At 48.8% G+C, this 24,858-nt stretch overlaps 1 protein-coding gene across 1 annotated transcript in view; it reads right to left on the bottom strand.

Moving 5' to 3' along the window:
- The window catches only part of gsg1l (gsg1-like), a 275,343-nt gene that overhangs the window by 46,108 nt on the left and 204,377 nt on the right, over positions 1 to 24,858 (bottom strand). The window contains exon 4 of the mRNA XM_070856777.1: positions 24,670 to 24,781. Within this exon, the coding sequence (XP_070712878.1) occupies positions 24,670 to 24,781 (112 nt within the window). The remainder of the gene's footprint in view (positions 1 to 24,669; positions 24,782 to 24,858) is intronic.

Here is a 24,858-nt window from a genome sequence, read left to right as displayed (position 1 = left end):
CAACGCCTTTAATCATCATAAACATCTCAATTAGATCACCCCTTAATCTTCGCTACTCAAGGGAATACAAGCAACGTCTATGCAACCTGGCCTATAATTTAACCCTTTTAGCCCCGGTATCATTATGGTGAACCTGCGTTCACCCCCTCCAAGGTCAATCTATCCTTCCTGAGGTGTGGTGCCCAGAACTGAATGCAGTGCTCCAAATGAGGACTCAAGAGTTTTATATAACTTTCACCACTTTGTATTCCAGCCCCCTTGTGACTCCATTCGCCTTTTTAATTGGCCTGGATTTCGTGGTCAACTGCCCACAGATCTTTCGTGGGCTTCTGAAAAGCAACTTATGGTCATCGAGCATCTGAAAGAACAGGGGATCTGGGACCTGTGTGAACAGGACAAGCAACCGTGTATCAACCAATCAGATTGAAGAATCCTTAGTGAGGTATGCAGAATCTAAACCATGAAGAATAAGTTAAGAATATTTAATTCAATGTAAAATCATATATTTTTTAAATTTATTGTTGAGACCAGTTGCACTCTTCCAAACCGCCGACTTCTGCATTTAACTGGAGCATAGTAGGCTGCTTGCACGCAACTCCCTTGAGTGGGTTGTCTATTAACATATGCTAATCACTCAATTGGAGCAATATTTCAACTCACTTTCAAATTTAACCAGTGAAAGCAAGGAGAGAACACAACGGCAGCTGTGATATATTCTTACGACATCACTAACGACACACTCTACAAGATGGCTCCAACTTGTGACCTTTCCACATGACCCTTTTATTGTATTTACATCAGTAGTTGCAGTAGTTGTCCACTAGGTGGAGCAGTAGTCCACTAGGCGGAGCTATATTACAGTGACCAATTCAAATTTATGGAAATACTGCACTAAATACTCAGTTACTCATAGCTGCGGCCAAACCTACTGCTGGGAAAGGGTTTGTTCACAGTACTTTTGCTGAGAGTTTACTTTCTACACTTGGGAGATTTTCTGAAGCGCATCAGGGTGGGTGGTGCCTTGGCTGCCTTAGATTGGACCTCGGATGAGGAGTAATATGGTCAGCAGCATCAGCAGGAACAGCAGAGCCAGCAGTAGCCCGCTGTTGAGAGAACAGCAGCTGGACAACAGAGCAGGGAGCAGCAGAGGGGTGCAACTCGCAGGAGGCACTACATGCGACACAGGGTCTACAGGCAGAGGTGGAGTTTCCTTGACACATCGAAACAGCAGCACAGATTGTCACGTCAGATGGTGGCAGATATCGACAGCCTTGTAGAAGAAGACTTGCTGCCTGCTGGACTTGGTGGCCAGGTGTTACCAGTGGCTGTCAAAGTCAGCAACACCCCCCCCCCCAAACTTTTTTGCCCCCGGATCCTGCCAGGATCTTCCAGTCGACGACCCACAACTGCACAAGACAGAGGTGACTGATGGGATGTTTACCAGGGCCGACAATTATGTGATGATGTCCGTTAGAACGAGTGAGCACTCGGCTTTGCAGCTCTGGTTGGCTTTCCATAGATGCAAAACATCATTGACTGCACACGCATGGCAATCCGGGCACCTCCAGATTAACCATCAATGTCTGTCAACTGCAGAAGCTTCCACTTCATCAATGTGCAGCAGGTATGCAACCACAACAAGATATTTCTGCAGATGTGCCCAAGATTCCTGGGGAGCTGCCGTGATTCTTTCGTCCTGCGGCAGTCCAAACTCCCTGATGTCTCTGGACCTGGAAGTAGACTTCAGAAGTGATTTACAGGAGCCGAGGGATATTCACTTCAAACTTGGCTGATGGCACGTGTCAGAAACCCGACCAATGAAGTCCAACAGCGCTACAATGAATGCCATATGATCACCGGATGTGTGATTGAACAAGCCATTGGCATGCTGAAGATGCCCAGACAAATCTGGAGGTGCCCTTTGGGACAGACAGGGTGTCCATTATGCTTGAGGTGTGCTGCATTCTGCACAACATTGCGCAGCAATGAGGCTTGGACCTGTAGGTGGAACATGGCACCGAGTGCAGATCCTCTTTGGACAATTCCGAGGAGGAGGAAGACAAGGTGGAGGAAGGTGATAAGTGCAATGGCCCACCAGCTGCTCACATTGCTGCCCAGGATTCCAGGAATGCCCCTCAATGCAAGGTTCACTTAGGTTGCACCAGTGGACCACTGTCAGAACCACATACAACGGCCACTCTACCTGCACCCCCCCAACCCACCCATGCCACGTTGCAATCCTACTAACAAATTACCACCCCATTGGCTCCCCCCATCAATTCATGTATTTCCAGTCAACATCAAACAAGTTAAAAGGCGACTTGCCACCCAGCAACCAAGAATGAGCTGGACCGGAAAGTGGTGCAAAAGAATAACACTTAAGTAATTGAACTAAAAAACAGAACCTTCACAACATAAAATTTTATCATACACCCACGTCCGTACCCTTGTGCAACTACAAAGCTTTACTCTTACTTTTCCTGCCGTTCCTATTTGGTGCAACCCCTGTGGTTTCGACAGAGGTAGAGGTAGGCTGCTCACTTCCTTGCTTTGACTGCTGACGACGTCCTCTGTGCTTTGAAGCTCACGAGGGCCCTGTCAAAGACTGCCCCACCTGCACCTGTGCAGGGGCAGGCAGGGCCATCTGGAAACGAGGCAGCATGTCAGGTAGTGACTGAGGGGGTCGGCAATGGGTGAGAAGTGGAAGCGCTTTGAGTGAGGTTCTCACCTCCATGTCCCCTTTCACCATCGTCCCTCTCATGGCCCAGCCACACTCCCCTGCTACCACTCTGCATTTTGGTGCAGATCAGCTCAGTGCTGTAAGGCTAAGGCAAAGATATCTGACATCCTATTGAAGGTGGCAAGCATTGTGAAATCTCGTATGGTCAAGGCGTGCATGGTCACACGTGATTACCACATTTGATGCTCCACCGAGTTCGCCACTCTACCCGTGCAAGAAGACATCATTGCAATGCCGTTCGGCATCAACACATTCATGCTTGAGGCAGACTCTTCCATTCTCTCTACAATCATGGTCATTGTGCTTGGAAGGCCTGTCAGTACATCGCATATTCTCTGCTGCTGCTCAATGCTTATCCTTTCCATCGACTGCCGCAGGGGTACAGCATCTGTGTCCAGCTGAGCAGAGCTTGGAGTGGGCTCTGCCCTCTGCTGCGGACTCCCCACCGCTGTCCCTGCCACCATCATCTGCTCTGGCTCACTTGTGAAGTAAGAATATAAGTAAACAAGAAATAGGGACAGAAGCACGCCAGAGTAACCAGGTGAAATCCCCACTCACTGTCTTACTGGTCGCACTGAAGTGAAAATATCTGAGTTGGTGCATGGTAAACGTGAATCTTGTGCTGGTGCACCCTCTGAACAACTCGGCTCCTCTGAGAAATCATCAACCGCCAGGTTCACCGACTGCTGTTGCATGCATGAAGGCCCTGTCAGAGATAAAGGATATGAATTAGTACTGACAAGGTAAGAGTGGTGCAAGATTTCATTATGAAGCTGATCATATTTCAATTGCTGTTGAAATCAAGAGTGATGTATGACATGTTGGTCACTGATATTTAATTGTACCACCAGGTAGCTGGGGGGGGTCCCCATTTCCCCATCTCCAATGGCAGGGATGCTGAAATGCCACTGATCTCCAGCACCTCCTCCTCTGCAATTGTGAGCTGCGAGATTTGTGGAGGTCTATCTCCAGTTCTCTGCCTCTCTCGTGTTCTGTGCTCTCTTCTCCTGCAATGAGTGAATGTAATGGCACGTGTTCACCCAATGGATGCAGTGCATTTGGTGAGGGTGACTATGAGGAAGAGGCATGAAATTGCATTAGGATGAGGGGGAATGCCAGTGGTGGATGGAAAGATGGGGAGGTCAGGAAGTGCATTGAAAGAGTAGGATGGGGTATGCTTGCAAGGTAGGTGGGTGTGAGGAGTGAAGTGATGGAGTAGGCTTGACAAGGCAGAGTGAGGGGGTGGGGGTAATGCGCACACTAGGATGTATGTGCCACTGTACTCACCTTTCCTGATCTGGTTAGGTCATTTAAGTGCTTCCTGCACTGCATGTGGCACAATGCTCCTACTGCTGATCTCCTGGGTCATCTCCAGCCACACCTTCTTTGTGTCAGTAGCAGTTTTCTTACTCCTGTTGCTGGCGCAGAGTATCTCTCTCCAGCTCCTCACCGCCCCCAGCAGCACATCAAGTGAGGCATTATTAAAGCGGGTACTGCCTTTGATCGTCCTGATTCCATACTGAGAGAACTTGCTCTCTTGCCTTTAACTCCAAGCTCCTCCATCTTTGGATTGGCCCTCTAAATACTGGAGTGAGCTCGCATCATGTGGGTCCTCATCACATCCACTGCTGTGTAATCAACACCACAGCCGGAAGTAAAATGATGAGGCGCTGCGTTTAAAAAGCCACAGGCACACTGAACTTACTTCCAGGTTTCCCTCGTGACATCCCATTGCATCTCCGAGTTAATATTGGGGCCAAGGAGGGGGAAAGATAGATTGGATTAAGAGAGAGACAAAAAAGAGACAGAGAGAAACAGAAAAATAAATTGACATTTGACATTTTTTAAATGAGACTCCATATTTGTAGTCATTTACTTTCTGGGCCAGGGAGGTTGATTGGCAGTTATTAACAATTCATTATCATCATCATCATCATTATCACAGTGCTAACAGGGTGCTTACGCTGTTAATTAACAGACTTCACTTTCTGCGGTGAGTTTAATGGGCAAATAATGTGCAAATGCAGCAACTTCATGGAAATCACGAGGAGGTTAGGGGCGAGATGCTGTTTTCACAAAGCTAAAGGCGAAGCAACAGAAATCAGCCAACAACTAGCGACAGTTCACAATTCACTGAATATCTCTTCCTCACTCAGTTGCTGTTCGATTTGTGCACTAATAACAGCGAGCGTCTGTCATATCCATAATTTTTTCAGCAAAATCTGGCCCGATATGTTTCTATTGGTTCCAATTTTAACTGCGAAGGATAGATGACTAGACGATTTGGAAACTCACATGTGGCTTCAGGATTGAGGCCTGGGTTATTTCATTCCCCGGCTTCATTTAAATCCTGTTGGTGGGAAACAGCAGAGAAACATGGGCCTAGAAATTGGCCTACTTAGCCCCTCCCATCATCGCCTCCAGGGAGGGGCGATAATGGGGCGCTAACCACTTACTGACTGTGCGCGGCGAGAAGACCGACTCCCGCTAAATTCGGCGGGAGGTTTGCGGCGGCGGTATGTCATTGTGCCCAAATCTTCTTCGCTTGGAGATCGTGACGTCATCGCTGTGCACATTGACATGGTAGCACCCCAGAGCCGAACTTCAGTTCCCCTCCAACCCCCCTCCCCCCGCCGCAGCATCGTCGGCAAAAATACAGGCAGCTGCAGGAGGCGTCCATCAGGAGGCCGAGCGCTTCGGGGGCGAAAGCTAAAGGCGAGCTGGCCGAGGTAGGCGAAATAAAATATGAAATGCTCTCTTTGAATTTTTTTCGATGCTTTCCCCCCGCGATCGATCAGCAGTGCATCGGGCTGATCGGGCTGGATCACAAGGTTGGGGTCCAGGTAAGTTTTTCCTTTGCAGGGTCTGCAGCGATAGCCTTTCCCTTTAAGGGAGGGAAGGAGTCTTCCAACGCGGCAGTGGTGCACGGCCTATTGTGCACGCTGCACACCTACCACCCTGCCTGCTGCCTGTCGTGCTCCAGGAAGGAAGTGGAGCACCTGATTTAGCACTCCACTTCCTTCCTGCAGCGCAAACGAGGAATTTCTTAAAAGTGAAAAACATTAGAGCCAAGCGGTAATTTGTCAACTTTTAAAAGTTAGTGCCGCAAATGGGGAGCTCCCGAATTTCTCCCCCATGGGGTCCAGAGGCTGCCCGTGACACAAGGTAAGTTGACGGATCGGTGACCTAGGCGTCTTATTTGAGAAAGAGCGAGCCTGAAGCAAGGCAGACCTGAGCTTTCCCTGTGAGGTCAGATCAGCATTCCTGCTCCTCCTGGCTCCAGATAAAGAAAAAAATCATCTCCTTTTTCAGCCTCTTCTGGCGTTGAACCTTTGCCAACCTGGGTTCGGCCTGGCAGGAAATCCACATTGACTTCCCCACTCGGGCCTGAGTTAAAATTACAGTCAGATCCTGCTAACTTTATCGGGATGCGACATGCATATGTAACCAAGGCTTTGGCCACCTCAGGCAAGCAGGCTAAAATTGCAGCTGGCAAGATCCTAATGGCTTTCCAGTGGTTAAGCAACTAGAGTGATTTTAACTGCCCAGCGGCCCAGTTTATGTCCGGCAAATAGGGTTAAAATTTCCCCAATTCATAGATAAAATGCATAGGCCCCGATATTAAAGGTGAGGTGGGGAGGGTGCGCGGTAGCATGGGGAAAATCCCAGCAAGGCCCAGGATTTGGAGGCCCTGCTGATCTTGACTCCTGCCCGACGGACCATTGAGCAGCCTGCCCGGCGGGTGGGAATGTTAACAAGCATCAGGAGGCTGCAGCTGGGGACCCACGGGGCAGTCAGTAGAGGCTGTAAGCTGCGGCCCATGATCTGGGCTGGGGAGCAGTGGGCAGCGAGATTATTGGGGCTGGGAGAGTCTGCAGGCTTCCTTGTGGCATTAGTGCCAGTTACCACAGACATCAAAGTAAAACGACAGCTCTGCTACTCCATGGGGCATATTAAACAAAAAACTAATTTTTTCCATTGATTTAATTGCAAAATGATTTAATCACATTGAGCTGGACACAAAACAGAAATAAAATCTGTAGGATTTCTGTCTCATAAATTCATCATTTTTGTAAGAGGCTTATTCCTGGTAAACCTGTGGAACTGACATGAACGTAATTATCCAATGTTTTGCCTTTATCGGGTTTCATTGATATAGACTTTATTGGAGCATGCAGCAATGAAAAATAACTAGAGGGCTCTACGATGTTGCTCAGGTCAATTACTGCTACTTTCATATGACCGGAAAAAATAGAATGTCTAGTTTGGCTCTCCATTCGACGGTCTCCTCGGATCCCGAACGGCGAAATGAGGTGCCTCCCGCAACAGATCTCAGTGGTCAGGTTGCTGTGACGTGTTCCGTGGTCTGGGACTCGTGGTCAGAGTCACACTTCAGGTTGTCCCTCATCTTCCACTTGTGGGGCAGCTGGCCGCATCGTCCACAGTGCGGATTGGGTTGAGTGCTGTCCTTGGCTGTTGGGTCAGTGATGAGGCGTTAGTTCTTTGTATTGTATGCGTCCCACGATTTTGTCCATCTGGATAGTGGGTCGATACCAGCTGCGTGAATAGTGGCTGCCTTTTCCCAGAATGGCCGGCGCCATTTTAAGCGCTTTCGTGGTGGCTTTTTCAAGTCTTGATGAATGGGAAGGTTGATGTTGCTCACGATTTATTCAATTTCACTGAGCACGGAGGCACCGCAGCCAATGACAGGTGGGGCAAAGGGGGACAGCACCGGGAGCCACTCAGTCCCTGACACCGTCCTCATGGCGGCCTTTAGCACATGATTGTTGTGTGGCGGCCACAACACCATGAGGCTGAGCAGTATTCTGCAGCAGAGTAGATTGGGGCCACTGTTGCGGTGCCAAGTGTTTAAGCTGTGCTCCCCCACGACGTTCCAGCGAGTTTCCGGACGAGACTCACCAAGCTTTTTACTTTTTGTCCGGTGTTGGTGAGATGAGGCTGATTGTTGAGAGTCCTGTCCAGGATGATGCCCAGGTATTTTGGGTGGAGTTCATGGGTAAAGTTGTCTTCTGCGGAAGGAAACATTAAGTTTTTTTTACCAGTGACATTGTTCGGATGGAATGCCGACACAGCTGTCCTCTCTGGATTTGGGGCGAAGGTGGCATGTTCAGAAGTAGCATTCCAGTAGCTCCAGCTCTTTTGTGAGCGTACTACTTGCTTCCTCTCGCACGGATGCCTGCATCAGCAGTGCTAGGTCATCGGCATAGGCGAACTTCCAGGATTTGGTCCAGGGCATGTCTGCCGTATGGATGTTGAAAAAGGCCAGTATGGGCACTGACCCCGGTGGCAGACTGTTATTGAGTGTACATGTTTGGCTGGTCTTATCGCCAAGGTAGACACGGAACGTACAGTTGCTTATTAGGGCGATGATCAGCTTGAGAGTCTTGCAGCATTGGATGGTTATTGAAAGCTTAAGCAGCAGACCTTCGCCAGATAGTGTCACATGCCGATGACCAGTCTATGAAGGCAGCTCCAGTCTTCAGCTGCTTCTGGAACCCTGCCTCAATGTTGGTGGTGAGTGTAAGGGCCTGGTCAGAACAGCTTCTTCCCTCTCTGAAGCCCGCCTGCTCGTTTGGCAGGGTGGCTTCTAAAGCCGGTTTTATCCAGTTAAGGACGATCCATTCGACCACCAAGTAGACTGTAGACATCATCAGCATCATAGGTGGTCCCTCGAACAAGGATGACTTGCTTCCACATAAGTTCACAGATGTTTCAATGAAGGACCCGATGTTCCAGTCCTGAACTCCAATTGAGGGGGTGGAAGATGCCTGACTGTGGATTTTTTTAATGTGTGGTGACCGTTGCACATCAGCCACCACACGGCCTCGACAGAGCTAGGCCTTTATCCAGTGGCAAGAATTAATCAGGACGACTGGAGACCCGCTCTGCTGCACGGACCTAGAGCGCAAACATATCGCAGTGTGGGCTAGCCCGTGCTGCCCCTGGGCCCTCGGCTCTTCTGGGCCCCGTACCCTCATTCGCTGCTCCTCCGCCACAAACATTTGCCGCTCCTCCGCCACAAAAACGCTCGCTGCACCTCTGCCACGATCTCCCGCCGCACCTCCGCACCAAACATTCGCCGAACCTCTGCCACGATCACCCACCAAATCTCAGTCACGATCCGTCATCGCTCCACCACCTCAATCACTCGTCGCAAGTCCTCCACGAACTTCCCGCTCCCCTGCTGTACCTGAGCCCCGCCGATGTTCCTGCCCACGCTCCAAACGGCAACCTGGGTCCTGATGACTGTAGACAGAAGGGCGATGGGATGGTAGTTTTTGGGACTGTTGACTGGTTTTCCTGGCTTTAGGATGCCAACGACTTTGAAATGGCAGCAGACTTCCGGGATTATCCCAGTGTCGGGGATGTTGGAGGCGAGTTTGGTGAGCCACATCCATCCTTTCGGACCCTGGTTCTTGAGCTCAGGCCAATTACAGCAATCTCATGTAATGTTAAGAAAATGTCATGTAAACGAAAAGTTAAGGATAAATAATTGCCCTGAAATTCTGGGGGGAGGATGGGAGGCCGATAGAACACTATGGAATGTCAGGGCTTGTGTTTATTTTGATGCCTGTTAGATTGCCACAAGAAACACACAAGATTAAAATGAGCAAATATAAATGTTATTTTACTTTAGTATTATGGAGAATAAAATACTCACATACTCTTTAAAATCTTCAAATGGCACATATGTTCTACTAAATTTGATGCACAATTACTCAATATTGGCATGAATGATATATAATTGTGACTAGTTTGAAATATCAACAAAGGACAATGCATTTCCAAATTATTCAAGAATAATCATGAAGCTTATTCAATAGTTTTGCTTGTGTCCCCAGTGAATTTAATGTTCATCACACACTGTCACCTGTTCCTTTCCTGATTTTATAAAGGACTCGTTCCGATTAATTTAAAGTTCTGTTTAACAATGGTACTCATTACCTGGGGTTTCTGGCAGCTGTTTCCATTTCATTTGTAACCATTGACAAATATATTGCTCTGTGTCTCTGGGCCTCAGTTTGCAGGCTGCTTGGCCCTGTCCAGATGGAATTCCTCATCGGTGCCAAGCCCCGAAACCTCCCTCGGGAGCTGGGCCTCCGTGCCTTTCAGTTCTGCGTGGAGGGGTTTCCTGTACGGGCTGCTCCTGCACACTCTCCACATTGCCATCCTCGTCTGCCGTCCGGACACGCCATGGGGCGCACCATCTTGCCATCTGGAGGAGGTGGGAGTCCCCAATGGAAGGCATTCTATGCGGGAATCCTCCCTCTATTTATTGGGGACTTGGCCTGGAGGGTGTTGCACAGAGCAGTCCCGTGCAATAAATTTTTAAGTCAGTTCATGGGTTCCCAGGCCGCTTGCAATTTCTGTGGTCTGGAAGAGTCCGTGTTCCACGTTTTTATCGAATGTGTGAGTTGCAGCCCCTCTTCCAATATTTGAAGGGGCTGCTCCTCAAATTCTGGTTGCAATTCAGTCCCACACTGTTGATCTTTGGGCACCCTATGCGGAGGGGAACGGGCAGGTCAGTAGGACTGCTCCTGGGCATGACCAAGGAGGCCATCAGCCGGTCCAGGCAGCGGGCGGTCGAGGGGGTCGTTCAGTGCAACTGCCTGCCTCTCTTCCACGGTTACATCCCAGCCAGGGCGTCCCTGGAGATGGAGCACGCGGTGTCCATCGGAACGCTCACGGCCATCCGTGAGAGGTGGGCGCCGGAGGGACTGGAGTGCATCATCAGCCTCGGCAACCAAACTTTGATTTGATTTAATGTCCAAAATTTAATTTGTTTGTTGTGTCGGTTTTAGTGCCCTCCCCCCCCCCCTACATCCTTTTAACCAGGGGGAACTTGTATAAATTGTGTGTTGGTGCCCTCAAAAAAACCCCAAAAAAACAAGTGGGCACTTGAAAAGTTTTTGGAGTGTGCCTCCCCCTTTAATCAGGGGGCACTTGATTTAAGTTACAATTTAAAATAGTTTCAGGCTGCTTTGCTGTCGGATGTTGCTGGAACTGAGATTTATGTTGTTCCCTCATTTCTTCCTTTTAAGCAATGGAAATCAAGGTAATTCTATGGGGTAGGAAGTGGTTGGTTACTCTAGTATCCTTATTACAAGTAATTAGTGGTGTCCCACGAGGATTTGTGCTGGGGCCTCAACTATTCACTATATTTATTAATGACTTTGATAACACAATAGGGAGCCATATATCCAAGTTTGCTGATGACACAAAGATTGGTGATTATAGTAAGTGGCATAGACGAGGGCATAAAATTACAAAGAGACATTGATCAATTAAGTGAGTGGATGAAACTGTAGCTGATGGATTTCAGTGCAGGTAAGTGTGAGGTCCATCCATTTTGGACTAGAAAAGGAGAGATCCGAGAATTATTTAAATGGTGAAAAGCTAGGAACAGTGGCGGACCAAAGAGATTTCGGGGTCCATGTACACTGATCACTAAAATGTAGTGGTCAGGTACAAAAAATAATTATAACTAGAGGGTTAGAATAAAAAGGGAGGAAGTTTTGGTAGAGCTATGCAAAGCCCTGGTGAGACCACAGCTGGAGTACTGTGTCTAGTTTTGGGCACTGCACCTCAGACAGGATATTTTGGGCTTGGAAGGAGTGCAGCGGAGATTCACCAGAATGTTACCAGGATGCCAAGGGTTTGATTTCATAAACTAAGCTTGTATTTCATGGAATATAGAAGGTTAAGGGGGGATCTGATTGAGGTTTTTAGGATTTTGAAATTAATTGATAGGGTAGATAGAGAGAAACTTTTCTGCTGGTGGGGATTCTAGAACAAGGGGACATAAGCTTAAAATCAAAGCCAGGCCAATCAGGAGAGAAGTTAGAAAACACTCCTACATGCAAAGTGTCATGTATGTAACCTTTATGTAACACCACTGCAATACTGTATATACTTAAGCAATGCACACCTTGACCACAGAGGGTGAACTTGTGGGAGACACTCCTCACCTGGTCATCCAGGTATATAAAGGGAGGTCCCACGCAGTGTCATCACTTCTTGCTCCTGTGAATAAAGGTTCAGGTCATAGTGACCTTGTCCATAGAATGTGTCTCATGTGGGGTTTGTGCCATTGAGACTAAGGACTTTACATTGGCGACGAGAAACGGGAATCAACGGCCCACGAGAATGGCCACCGGTAGCACAGAGGAACAATACTGTGTTAGTGAGGACTGGGACGATTTCATTGAGAGGCTCCAGCAGAGCTTTGTCACGAAAGAATGGCTGGGCGATGCAGCGGCCGACAAGTGAAGAGTAGGAGTAAATGGGTACTTTTCAGAATGGCAGGCAGTGACTAGTGGGGTACCGCAAGGTTCTGTGCTAGGGTCCCAGCTGTTTACACTGTACATTAATGATTTAGATGAGGGGATTAAATGTAGTATCTCCAAATTTGCGGATGACACTAAGTTGGGTGGCAGTGTGAGCTGCGAGGAGGATGCTGTGAGGCTGCAGAGCGACTTGGATAGGTTAGGTGAGTGGGCAAATGCATGGCAGATGAAGTATAATGTGGATAAATGTGAGGTTATCCACTTTGGTGGTAAAAACAGAGAGACAGACTATTATCTGAATGGTGACAGATTAGGAAAAGGGGAGGTGCAAAGAGACCTGGGTGTCGTGGTACATCAGTCATTGAAGGTTGGCATGCAGGTGCAGCAGGCGGTTAAGAAAGCAAATGGCATGTTGGCCTTCATAGCAAGGGGATTTGAGTACAGGGCAGGGAGGTGTTGCTACAGTTGTACAGGGCATTGGTGAGGCCACACCTGGAGTATTGTGTACAGTTTTGGTCTCCTAACCTGAGGAAGGACATTCTTGCTATTGAGGGAGTGCAGCGAAGGTTCACCAGACTGATTCCCGGGATGGCGGGACTGACCTATCAAGAAAGACTGGATCAACTGGGCTTGTATTCACTGGAGTTCAGAAGAATGAGAGGGGACCTCATAGAAACATTTAAAATTCTGACGGGGTTAGACAGGTTGGATGCAGGAAGAATGTTCCCAATGTTGGGGAAGTCCAGAACCAGAGGTCACAGTCTAAGGATAAGGGGTAAGCCATTTAGGACCGAGATGCGGAGGAACTTCTTCACCCAGAGAGTGGTGAACCTGTGGAATTCTCTACCACAGAAAGTTGTTGAGGCCAATTCACTAAATATATTCAAAAAGGAGTTAGATGAGGTCCTTACTACTAGGGGGATCAAGGGGTATGGTGAGAAAGCAGGAATGGGGTACTGAAGTTGAATGTTCAGCCATGAACTCATTGAATGGCGGTGAAGGCTAGAAGGGCCGAATGGCCTACTCCTGCACCTATTTTCTATGTTTCTATGACACATCTGCTGACCAGCTGCGGACCTAAGACTTACGCGCTCAGGAAGGACCTACTAGCACCCGGAAAGCCGGCGGACAAAACCTTTGAAGAGCCCAGCAAACTAATCGGTGAGCACCTCAAACTGGCGAGCAGTATACACGTGGCCCGACACAGATTCTATACCCACCGACGTCGTGATGGACAGAGCATACCGGACTTCGTTGCGGACCTCCGGCGTTTGGCCAGCCTCTAAGTTCATAGACGCCTGCAGGGGGGAGATGTTAAGGGATTTCTTTATTGAGGGTATCGGTCATGCGGAGATTTTCCAAAAGTTAATTGAAACCAAGGACTTGACTTTGGAAGCGGCGGCGTTGATGACTCAGACTTTCATGGCAGGGGAGGAGGAAACCAAAATAATATACGCACGCAATTCTGCCTCCAACGCGGCGGGGGATCAGGGAGTCAATATCCTAAACGCGACTCGGAGCCCCTCAGGCAGGCAAGGGCAGTTCGACGCACTCCAGGCAGCAATAGACCCCAGAGCAGGTTTTCAACAGAGACAATGGCAGGCTGAATGGACATTTACGCCATCACAGTGGACAATGCGGTCCGGGATGGGACCATTGACACCCACTAACAGGGTACTCAAGGGCAGCCAAAGGGATAATCAGCGAGGAATGCTGGGTCATAGCTCCTTTGTTCACAACAATGGGAATCTCAACTCATGCTGGAGGTGTGGGGGCAAACACTCTGCCAGGACTTGCAGGTTTCAACAATTCGTCTGCAGAAATTGCAACCTCAGTGGCCATTTAGCTCGAATGTGCAGGAAGCCTGTAACCAGGCTAATTTACGAGGCGGATGGACCAGAAGAGGGGTCTGTGATGCAGGATGACTCTTGGGGCAAATCAATCGACGATGAAGTTCATCAGGTTCATGTGGCAAACATTCACAGCTCATATACCAAAACGCCACCAATAATGATAAAGGTTTTATTAAACGGCATCCCTGTACGCATGGAGCTGGACACAGGGGCCAGCCAGTCACTCATGAGCGTTCAACAATTCGAAAAGTTATGGCCACACAAAGCCAGTGGACCCAAACTAGAACGCATTGAGACGCAACTACAGATGTACACCAAAGAAATCATTCCAGTACTAGGCAGTGCAATGTTGGCGGTCACACACAATGGATCAGTGAACCGGCTGCCGCTCTGGATTGTCCCGGGCAATGGTCCCGCACTGTTGGAAAGGAGCTGGTTCGCTGAGATGAACTGGAAATGGGGGGATGTGCATGCAATGTCATCTGTGGAGTGAAGTTTGTGCTCACAAGTCCTATAACAATTTGAGTCACTATTCCAACGTGGCGTCGGGACGTTCAAAGGTACAAAAGTAGTGATACGCATCACCCCCGACGCCAGACCAGTGCACCACAAAGCCAGAGTGGTGCCGTATGTGATGCGGGAGAAAATTGAGAGTGAATTGGACTGTTTGCTGAGAGAGGGCATCATCTCGCCTGTTGAATTCAGCGACTGGGCGAGCCCTATCGTTCCCGTCCTAAAAGCGGATGGTTCTGTCAGGATCTGTGGTGACTACAAGGCCACTATCAATTGGGTGTCCCTACAAGACCAATACCCGCTCCCGAGAGCGGAGGATCTTTTCGCTACGCTGGCAGGAGGCAAGCTGTTCACCAAGTTGGATCTCACTTCAGCCTACATGACCCAAGAACTGCCCGACAAATCTAAACTACTGACCACCATCACTGTGTTTACAACAGGTGCCCGTTTGGCATTCGATCAGCGGCCGCGATTTTTCAAAGAAACATGGAAAGCCTGCTTAAATCCATTCCTGGAATGATCGTATTTCAGGACGACATCCTCATCACAGGTCGTGACACCGAGGAACACATCCACAACCTGGAGGAGGTGCTACTCCGACTGGACCGGGTAGGCCTGCAACTCAAGAAGTCTAAATGTGTGTTTTTGGCTCCTGAGGTTGAGTTCCTGGGCAGGAGGGTTGCTGCAGATGGGATTCAGCCCACTGAATCCAAAATAGGGACGATTCGACGAGCGCCCAGGCCCGGCAACACATCGGAGTTGCGTTCATTTCTGGTACTCTTGAACTATTTCGAGAACTTTCTGCTGAACTTAAGCACGTTGTTGAAGCCGCTTCACGTGTTCCTGTGTAAGGGTTGTGATTGGTTTTGGGGGGACTGTCAAGTAGGCAGTCAGCTTGGATGGAGAGCTCATCCATTTACCTCTGAAACGGTCTGACCTCCTCAGGGCATGCTCCGTGTGCGGGTGACCAATCCCCAGTCAGGACACATTTCTTAATCAGAGATAGGAGGGGATCTCTGTTGGTCCAGATTTTGATCTGGCGGGCTGTGATAGGGGAGTCTACGCTGTCAAAGGCATCAATGGCCATAACCATCTCAGCGCTTTATTCCGCTGCCCCTCAGTGGTGGCCAGTGGAAGTCTGCTGAGTGCGTCAGCGCAGTTTTCGGTGCCCGGCCGGTACCGGATGGAGTTGTCATAAGCAGCCAGCATGAGAGCCTATCTCTGTATGCGGGCTGACGCATTGGCATTGACAGCCTAGCTGTCTGACAACAGGGATGTTAACGGCTTGTGGTCTGTTTCCAATTCGAACCTCCTGCCAAAAAGGTACTGATGCATTTTTTTTACACCATAGACACACGCGAGTGCCTTCTTCTCAACCATCCCGTATCCCTGTTCTGCTTGAGAGAGCGACCTGGAAGCATACGCCACAGGTTGTAGTTGGCACTCAGCATTACTCTGCTGCAACACGCACCCGACCCCATAGGACGATGCATCACATGTCAGAACCAATTTCTTACAGGGGTCGTACAGGGTCAATAACTTATTCGAACAAAATAGGTTCCGCGCCCGATTGAAAGCCCGATTGAGGCAGGGAGGCATTCATCAGGGAACTCCACAGCGAGCATCCTGGCATCGTTCTGATCAAGGCCGCTGCCCGGTCACATGTTTTGTGGCCGGGAATTGATTCAGACCTGGAACACTGTGTTCACAGGTGCACGACGTGTGCCCAGCTGGATAATGCCCCCAAGGAGGCCCCGCTCAGCCCGTGGCCCTGGCCTACCAGGCCATGGTCACGTATTCATGTAGATTACGTGGGCCCATTCATGGGAAAAATGTTTCTCATTGTGGTAGATGCGTACTCGAAATGGATCGAGTGCATCGTTTTGAATTCATGCACGTCATCCACCACCATGGAAAGCCTACGTGCGATCTTTACAACCCATGGCTTGCTGGACACCCTGGTTAGTGATAATGGCCCATGTTTCACAGCTACAAATTCCGAGAGTTTATGTCGGGCAATGGCATCAACCATGTCAGGACAGCGCCGTTCAAGCCGCCCTCCAATGGCCAGGCGGAATGTGCAGTCCAAATCATTAAGCAAGGTATGCTCAGGATTCAAGGACCCTCCCTACAATGCCGCCAATCGCGTCTCCTGCTGACCTATAGATCCCAACCGCACTCTCTCACAGGGGTCCCGCCCGGAGAGCTACTCATGAAACGGACACTCAAAACTCGGTTGTCCCTCATTCACCCAGTCCTGACGGACACAGTTGAGGGCAAACGCCAGTCCCAAAACGAGTACCATGACCGAAACTCAAGGGGGAGATGTATAGAAATAAATGACCCGTATTTGTCCTCAATCACGCCGTGGGGCCCAAATGGCTTGAGGGTACTGTAATAGACAAAGAGGGGAACAGGGTCATCGTGGTTAAACTTAACAATGGGCAGATATGCCGTAAGCATCTGGACCAATTAAAAAAAGGTTCAGCACAGACACTGAGGAACCCGAGGAAGATCATGAGATGGTGCTCACACCACCGCCAGTGAACGAGCAACAAGAACATACAGTAGCATGCACAATCCCGGCGGTCAGCCATGGCAGGCCGGAATCACCACAGGTGACAGACACTCACACCAAGGCTCAACAACCAGAGCCCCAACTGCGACGCTCCACGAGGGAGCGTAGACCACCTGAAAGACTTAACCTATGATCCCAATAAGACTTTGGGGGCGAGGTGATGTCATGTATGTAACCTCTATGTAACACCACTGCAATACTGTATATATTTAATCAATGCACACCTTGACCACAGGGGGTGAACTTGTGGGAGACACTCCTTACCTGGTCATCCAGGTATATAAAGGGAAGTCCCACGCAGGGTCATCACTTCTTGGTCCTGTGAATAAAGGTTCAGGTCATAGAGTGACCTTGTCCTTAGAATGTGCCTTGTGTGGGTTTTGTGCCATTTGGACGAAGGACTTTACACAAAGGATGGTCGAAGTGTGGAGCTCTCTCTCACAAAAAGCAGGAGATGCTCGGTCAATTAAACATTTTAAATCTGAGTTTGCCACGCTTTGCTCCCCGTCTGCTATTATACTGTAACCATTTACACCTCATCTGGACCCATCTTTTCTTTCTTTACTTGTCCCATTATTGACTACTTTTGCCTTGCACCATCATCTCTTTTGTCATTTAATCACTCCTGCCCTTCACCATATTATGGACCTTTCCCTTTGTTCTTTCCTCCTCTGTCCTGCTGTCCCACCCTATTCTCGCTCTCCACACATTTCCCTGGCTCTGTACTTGCTTAAAAATTGTTAAATCTCGAACAACATCCAGTTCTGATGAAAGGTCATCGACCTGAAATGGTGGCAGGAATTTTAACAGTAAAGAGCATGTGGGTTTCAGTTTGGGAGGGTAGTTAAATCAACAAAAATGGCAGCACAACCGGAAGTCGGTTCCAGTGCGCCGTTTTAAGTCAGGCATGTAGTAGTGCATGGGCAGTAGATTGCCATAATGTTCAGAGCTGGGGCGCTGTCACTTATAATTGTTATAAAAGATTTAGAGGCAGGAATTGTGTCCAAATGATCCACATTTGCAGAATAGACCAGATTGGGAGCAGTAGGAAATATCAATGCGCACAATTCAAAAAGATCTTTACAAGCTCGACCAGTGTGTGGCGAAATGGTGGATGCACTTCCATATAGAGGAACGTCAGGTTAGATTTTGCAGAGGGAAGGTTGATGTGGATTATGTGCAGTATAGGAATATACTTGAGGTATTTGAGCAGGACAGAGATCTTGGGGATTTAGTGGGCCAATCACTAAAACAATCAGCACAATATTCCCCAGCTGTTAAGACAATCAGAATGTTGGGATGCATGGAAAAGGGTACATCACATAAATTGAGAAGGTCATTTTTGTTACACTCATAATAAATGGTCAGACTGTGTGTAATGGGCAAGTGTGACCTTAGCTCCTTTATTAAGGTTCCAGATTGCAGGGGTACCTCGTGGGTGGCCTGTTTATATACTGTGCTCCCAAGGGATGCTGGGATCCTTTGAGACTCCAACAGGTAGGCCCTCTGGTGGACAAGTGTGATACAGGTTACAAGGGGTTAAATACATAATATCACTCCCCCGTGAAGTCAACAATACACTTATTTACAAGGTGAGACGATCTGGGGCTTTGCGCTCCCTTGTCGATCGTCTCGGTACAAATGCTGCTGTGGTTGGGTTGGTCAGTTCGTCACTGGGCTGTTGGGCAGCCAGCCTTGCCGGGCTGCTGGGGTTGATGAGTTTGATTTCGTGGTCAACTGTGATGTCAGTTGCCACTTGTGTGTGTGTTGGAAGGTCAAAATTGGTGGTGTCCTCTTCAGGCTGTTGCTGAACCGCAATTTGATTTGGTCCAAGTGTTTTCTGTGCATTTGTCCATTGGTCAGTTTGACCTGAAATACCCTACTCCCCTTTTTGGCTGTGACTGTGCCAGCGAGCCATTTGGGACCATGTCCATTATTGAGCACAAACACAGGATCATTGATCTCAATATCGCGTGACAAATTTGCGCGGTCATGATACACACTTTGTTGATGCCGCTTGTCCTCCACATGATCATGTAGATCAGGGTGGACAAGAGAGAGCCTTGCTTTAAGCGCCCTTTTCATGAGCAGCTCAGCTAGGGGGAATCCCGGTGAGTGAGTGGGGTCTGGTGCAGTAGCTGAGCAGTACTCAGGACAACCAGGTCTGCAGGGGGCCTTCCGACACGCGTTTCAAGCTTTGCTTGATGGTCTGAACTGCCCGTTCTGCCTTGCCATTGGATGCGGGCTTGAACGGGGCAGATGTGACATGTTTGATCCCGTTGCGGGTCATGAATTCTTTGAATTCAGCACTGGTGAAGCACGGCTCATTGTCGCTGACGAGGACATCAAGCAAGCCGTGCATGGCAAACATGGCTCGTAGGCTTTCAATGGTGGCCGTGGATGTGCTTACAGGCATTATTGCACAGTCAATCCATTCTGAGTTTCAAACTCGAACTTGAGGCCAAATAAGTACTGGTGCATTTTTTTTTATCCTGTAAATGCATGCCAGAGCCTCTTTTTCAACCATGCTGTAGGCCCTTTCGGCCTTCGACGAACTCCTGGATGCATACGCAACTGGTTGCAAAATTCCCGATTCATTAGCCTGTTGTAACACACACCTGACCCGGTATGACGAAGCATCGCAAGCTAACACCAATCATTTACATGGGTTATACAGGACAAGCAGTTTGTTAGAACACAATAAGTTTCTGGCTTTCTTAAAGGCAGCCTCTTGTAAATTCCCCCATACCCAGTTGTCTCCCTTGCGCAGTAGCGCATGCACGGGTTCTAGCAGGGTGCTTAACCCAGGTAGGAAATTACCGAAGTAGTTAAGGAGTCCCAGGAACGACCGCAGCTCTGTCACGTTCTGTGGTCACGGCGCATTCTTGATGGCCGCTGTCTTGGCGTCGGTGGGTCTGATGCCGTCTGCTGTGCTTCTCCATCCAAAGAATTCAACGTCCTGTGCCAGGAAAACATACTTCGAGCATTTCCACCTGAGCCCCACGTGATCCAACCGACTAAGAACCTCCTCCAGATTCTTCAAGTGCTCCAAGGTGTCCCAATCTGTAACCTATATATCGTTCTGGAAGACCACTGTGCAAGGAACCGACTTTAGCAGGCTCTCCATGTTCCGCTGGAAGATCGCTGCGGCCGACCGAATCCTGAACGGGCATCGGTTGGAGATAAACAGACCTTTGTGCATGTTGATACAGGTGAGGCCTTTCAAAGACTCCTCCAGCTCCTGCGTCATGTAGGCCGAAGTCAGGTCCAGCTTGGTGAACATCTTCTCGCCAGCCAGGGTCGCAAATAGGTCGTCTGCCTTGGGTAGCGTGTACGGGTCCTGCAGTGAAAAACGGTTATCGTTACTTTATAGTCCCCGCAAATTCGAACCGTACCGTCCTCCTTGAGTACTGGAACAATCGGACTGGCCCAGTCATTGAATTCCACCGGCGCGATGATGCCTTCATGTTGCAACCTGTCCAGCTCGATTTCCACTTTTTCATGCATCATGTACGGTACCGCCCGAGCCTTGTGGTGGATGGGTCGCGTACCGGGAACCAAATGGATCAGCACTTTTGCTGCCGAAAAGCTTCCAATGCCTGGCTCGAATAACGAACGGAATTTGCTTTGAACCTGGGTACATGCGGTGTTGTCGACGTACGAAAGCACTTGGATGTCATCCCAGTTCCAGCGGATTTTCCCCAGCCAGCTTCTGCCAAACAACGTGGGGCCATCCACTGGAACAATCCACAGTGGGAGTTCGTGTACTGCTCCATCATAGGAGACTTTGACTTCAGCACTGTCAATTACAGGGATGTAGGTCCTTAGTTTGGTGTGAATGGGGCTGAGCTTGGGTCTGTGTGCCTTCTTCCCCTACAGCCTGTCGAAGGCCGTTTTACTCATTATGGACTGACTTGCCCCCGTGTTCAGCTCCATAGACACTAGAATACCATTCAGTTCAACTTTCAACATTATTGGTGGGCATTTCGTCATGAACGTGTGTACCCCCTACACCTCTGCCTCCTCAGTACGAGTTTCCAATTCCGTCTGATCCACTGTGGATCGATTTTCCTCTGCAACATGGTGGTTTGCAGCTCGCCTGCATTCGTTGGAGGTGTCCCATTATTCTACAGCCATTGCATGCATAGTGCTTAAAGCTGCATTGATGGGGCTGACGATCACCCCCGCAGCGCCAACAGGGTGTTACATGCCTTGCATTAGCAGATGATGGCGGACTCTGGGTCAATTGAGATCGGGTCACAGCAGCTGTTCTGCCCTGTACATTTCTGTTCAAAACCGACGTTACTTTATGCACAGTACTGGCCGAAACTTCTTTATTCTGGGAAATCTGCTTGGTGTTGTTGCTGGTGGACATAAATGCCTGGGCTATCATTATGGCTTTACTCAGATTTGGAGTTTCTACAGTCAACAGTGTGCGAAGGATTGTCTCATGTCCGATGCCCAGTACAAAAAAGTCTCTGAGCATTTGTTCTAGGAATCCCTCAAACTCACAATGTCCTGCAAGGTGCCTTAGTTCGGCGACGTAGCTCGCCACTTCATGGTCTTCCGATCGTTGACACGTGTAGAACCGATATCTCGCCATCAAAATGCTTTCCTTAGGATTTAGGTGCTCCCAGACCAGCGTACACAGTTCTTCGTAGGATTTCTCTGTTGGGTTTTGCCGGGGCCAGGAGATTCTTCATGAGGCCATAAGTTGTTGCCCCACAGACAGTTAGGAGGATCGCCCTTCGTTTGGTCATGTTCTCGTCCTCTTCCAGCTCGTTGGCCATGAAATATTGGTCGAGTCTCTCCACGAAGGCCCTCTCTGAGAACTTCTCCAGGATGCCGACTGTTCTTTGCATTTTCGCGCAGTTGTTCATTACCTCGTCGCCAATTGTTACACTCATAATAAATGGGCTGGCTGAGTACTGTGTGTAATGAGCAAGTGTGACCTTAGCTCCTTTATTAAGGTTCCAGAGTGCAGGTACCTCATGGGTGGCCTGCTTATATACTGTGCTCCCAAGGGATGCTGGGATCCCTTGGGACTCCAACAGGTAGGCCCTCTGGTGGACAGGTGTGTGATGCAGGTTACAAGGGGTTAAATACATAACAAATTTAAAAATGGCTTGGGTGATGGAAGTATAAATCCTAATGGATTTCAAGAAGGAACTGGATAGGTTCTTGTAAATAAATGGAAATTCAGGATTATTAGAAATGCACCCAGGTAATACTGTGGATAGGTTGACTAGATGGACTGAAGCTCTTCTCCAGCCGAAAGTTGCTGCAATGATTTTAACTCCTCCTGCATGGTGGAAACTGGGCCGGGGCAGTCAAACTGGGGCCAGTCATTTATCCTCTCTGATCCGCTACCTTCCTGCCATGCCACGATCTTAACCTGCTTTTTTGAGCAGTCGAGTAGGGCACCCACAGGAAGGAAGCGGGCACTCTTTAAATATGAAGATGGGGTTCCAATGAAGTCACGAGGACCGAAGTGCGATATTAGTCGGAGGCCTGAATAGGGGAGCAGTGATGGCTTCCCCGTCCGGTCAGATTTGTCGGGAGCCGAATCGTGGGCTAAAAGAGGGCCAGGTAAGTTCTATAACTTTATTTTAGGTTTCCATGTGGGCCAGGAGTGCTCATGGTGAATTCTTGGGCCTTCCTTGCCCTCCGCCCCCCGCTCACACCTAAATACTCCTTTGCCCCTAATCACAGCCGGTACCGTCGCCCCCACCACCTCCAGCATTTCCCCCATCCCCTCCCCAAACAGTTCCCATGGGTCAGGTAATGTATCTGGGTGAGTTCGGGCGAGACTCTGGGAGAATTCTTGCAAATGAGGCCTGGTCATTAAGATCAGCCAGGCCTCCATGACCCTGGCATTCCTGGGCTTGCTGCCCGTTTCTGGGCCTGTGCCCCACATTTAAAATCGAGACCAATGGGAGGGATGTCTTTTGTTAATTTTCAAGGATATTGGCCAGGATTATAGATGTCGGCTATTGTCATTCACAATTTGCCACATGAAAAAAAATCCTCCAGTGTGTTGTTGTTTCCTTCAGAGAAACATTTAAGCTGAATTGTTTTGTAATGATAGGACTAGAGTAAGCCATTCCTATTTTAGCTGCGACTGTTAGCAATTCTTTCAGACACTTCAGATCTTTTAATCACTCAGCTGCACTTGTGCCTTGACTAATGTGATAAAGTCATAATGCATGCATGGATATTTGGTGCGTGAAAGATGGTGATAAACAATAAATGTGGAGAAATAATAATAATTGGGTGAAGTCAGCTGTAACCACTATATTTTGAGGATGTGATGAATGCTGAAGTAAATCAGTGCTGCTGCATTTTTGGTTTCAGACGGAAACAGTTACACAAAAAGCATAAGCTCAGTTTTAGCCACTGAAATAGGAAATGTTTTAAACTACATCAATAAACAAAATGATGACATGTGTGGCTGAAATTGCCCCCCGCTGGAAATGGGGCACACGCACGCCGTTTCAAGTGTTTTTATTGCCGTAGTATGTGAGGTGGCCTCTTGAGTGATATTCCGCTCTTTGACCTTTTTTTTGGTGGACCAGAGGTTGGTCATAATGGATGCAGATATGCGGTGGTGAGCACACTCGCGGGGCGGAAGTTGGGGGTACAGAGTGGGGTACAGTTTAGCGCTGATGATGTCATCACTGTGTTGCGTCACCATGGCTCTCCCCTTCACTTAAAGGAGAGAGGCTGCGCAATTTTTAAAGTTCGTTCCACTGGGCCACCAGGGAGGGTTTAGGCCGGGTCAGCGGCCTGGCACCCAAGAGGGGGTGCCAGGCTGCCTGTTGGCGGCGCGGCCGAACCTAGGGGGCATAACTGTCGGGCCGACATGGCAGTCAGCTGTCAAAAAAAAACACGGCGGCAGCAACAGTACGTCCTCCCCTTTAATGGGAGTCACACAACCATTTCAGAAGGCCACAGCCTCACTGCACCGTCTGAGAAAAGCAGCTTTTGGCACCGCCCGACGGGAGGAAGATATTTTCGGCGGAATTTCGCCGTCGAGGGGAACATTGGCGTTGGGCACTGTAATGACACATTTAGGATGGCTCAGCAGCAGCGGAGCGGTGGCGGGGGGGTCACCGCCGGGAATGCGCAGGAGCAGAATTTTGATGATGGTGGCCATTACACGAAAAATCGGCGGTCATTGCACTCCACAGCGTGTCCGCTGATTTCCGCTGGTAACCGGCTTTAAGGAAAGGGGCAATTTTGGCCCCATAGTTTTTTCATTTATGAACAATGTCTCCTTAGCAACCTTTTTATATCATTCATTTTGCCAACATTACATAACAAGTCAGAAGTAAGTCAGGACCAGCAGCCCCTGCATTATTCTCCAACGTCTAACAATGAATGGAACATTATCCAAAGGAAAGGAGTAATAAAAGCCAATAACGATCATTAAAAATGTAAAGCAAAAAAAGAAAGATTTGAATTTATATAGCGCCTTTCACGACCTCAGGACCTCCCAAAGCGCCTTACAGCCAATGAATTACTTTTGAAGTGTTGTAATGTAGGAAACATGACAGCAAATGAGCACAGCAAACTCTCTCCAACAGCAACGTTTTTTTGTTATGTTGATTGAGGGATAAATATTGGCCATAGGATGAACATATTGACCCATAATTTAAATGATGTGAAGCTTCATACCAGAATGACCACCCATAGTCCCAGGAGTATGGTCTCCAGTCCTCGGGTCCAAGACTGACTGTCACCTGGAACACTTGAGTATACATCACGTGAGCCACCATTCCTAGAAGCCCTAAATATAAAGAGGTAAAAGCGTACTCTTGTAAAGTCAACAAAAAGCAGTTCAAATCACTTTGTAAACTAGCACAG

Source organism: Pristiophorus japonicus, chromosome 15 (genome assembly GCF_044704955.1).
Source record: "Pristiophorus japonicus isolate sPriJap1 chromosome 15, sPriJap1.hap1, whole genome shotgun sequence".
NCBI lineage: Eukaryota > Metazoa > Chordata > Chondrichthyes > Pristiophoridae > Pristiophorus > Pristiophorus japonicus.
This window is presented reverse-complemented; position numbering and strand designations above follow the sequence as displayed.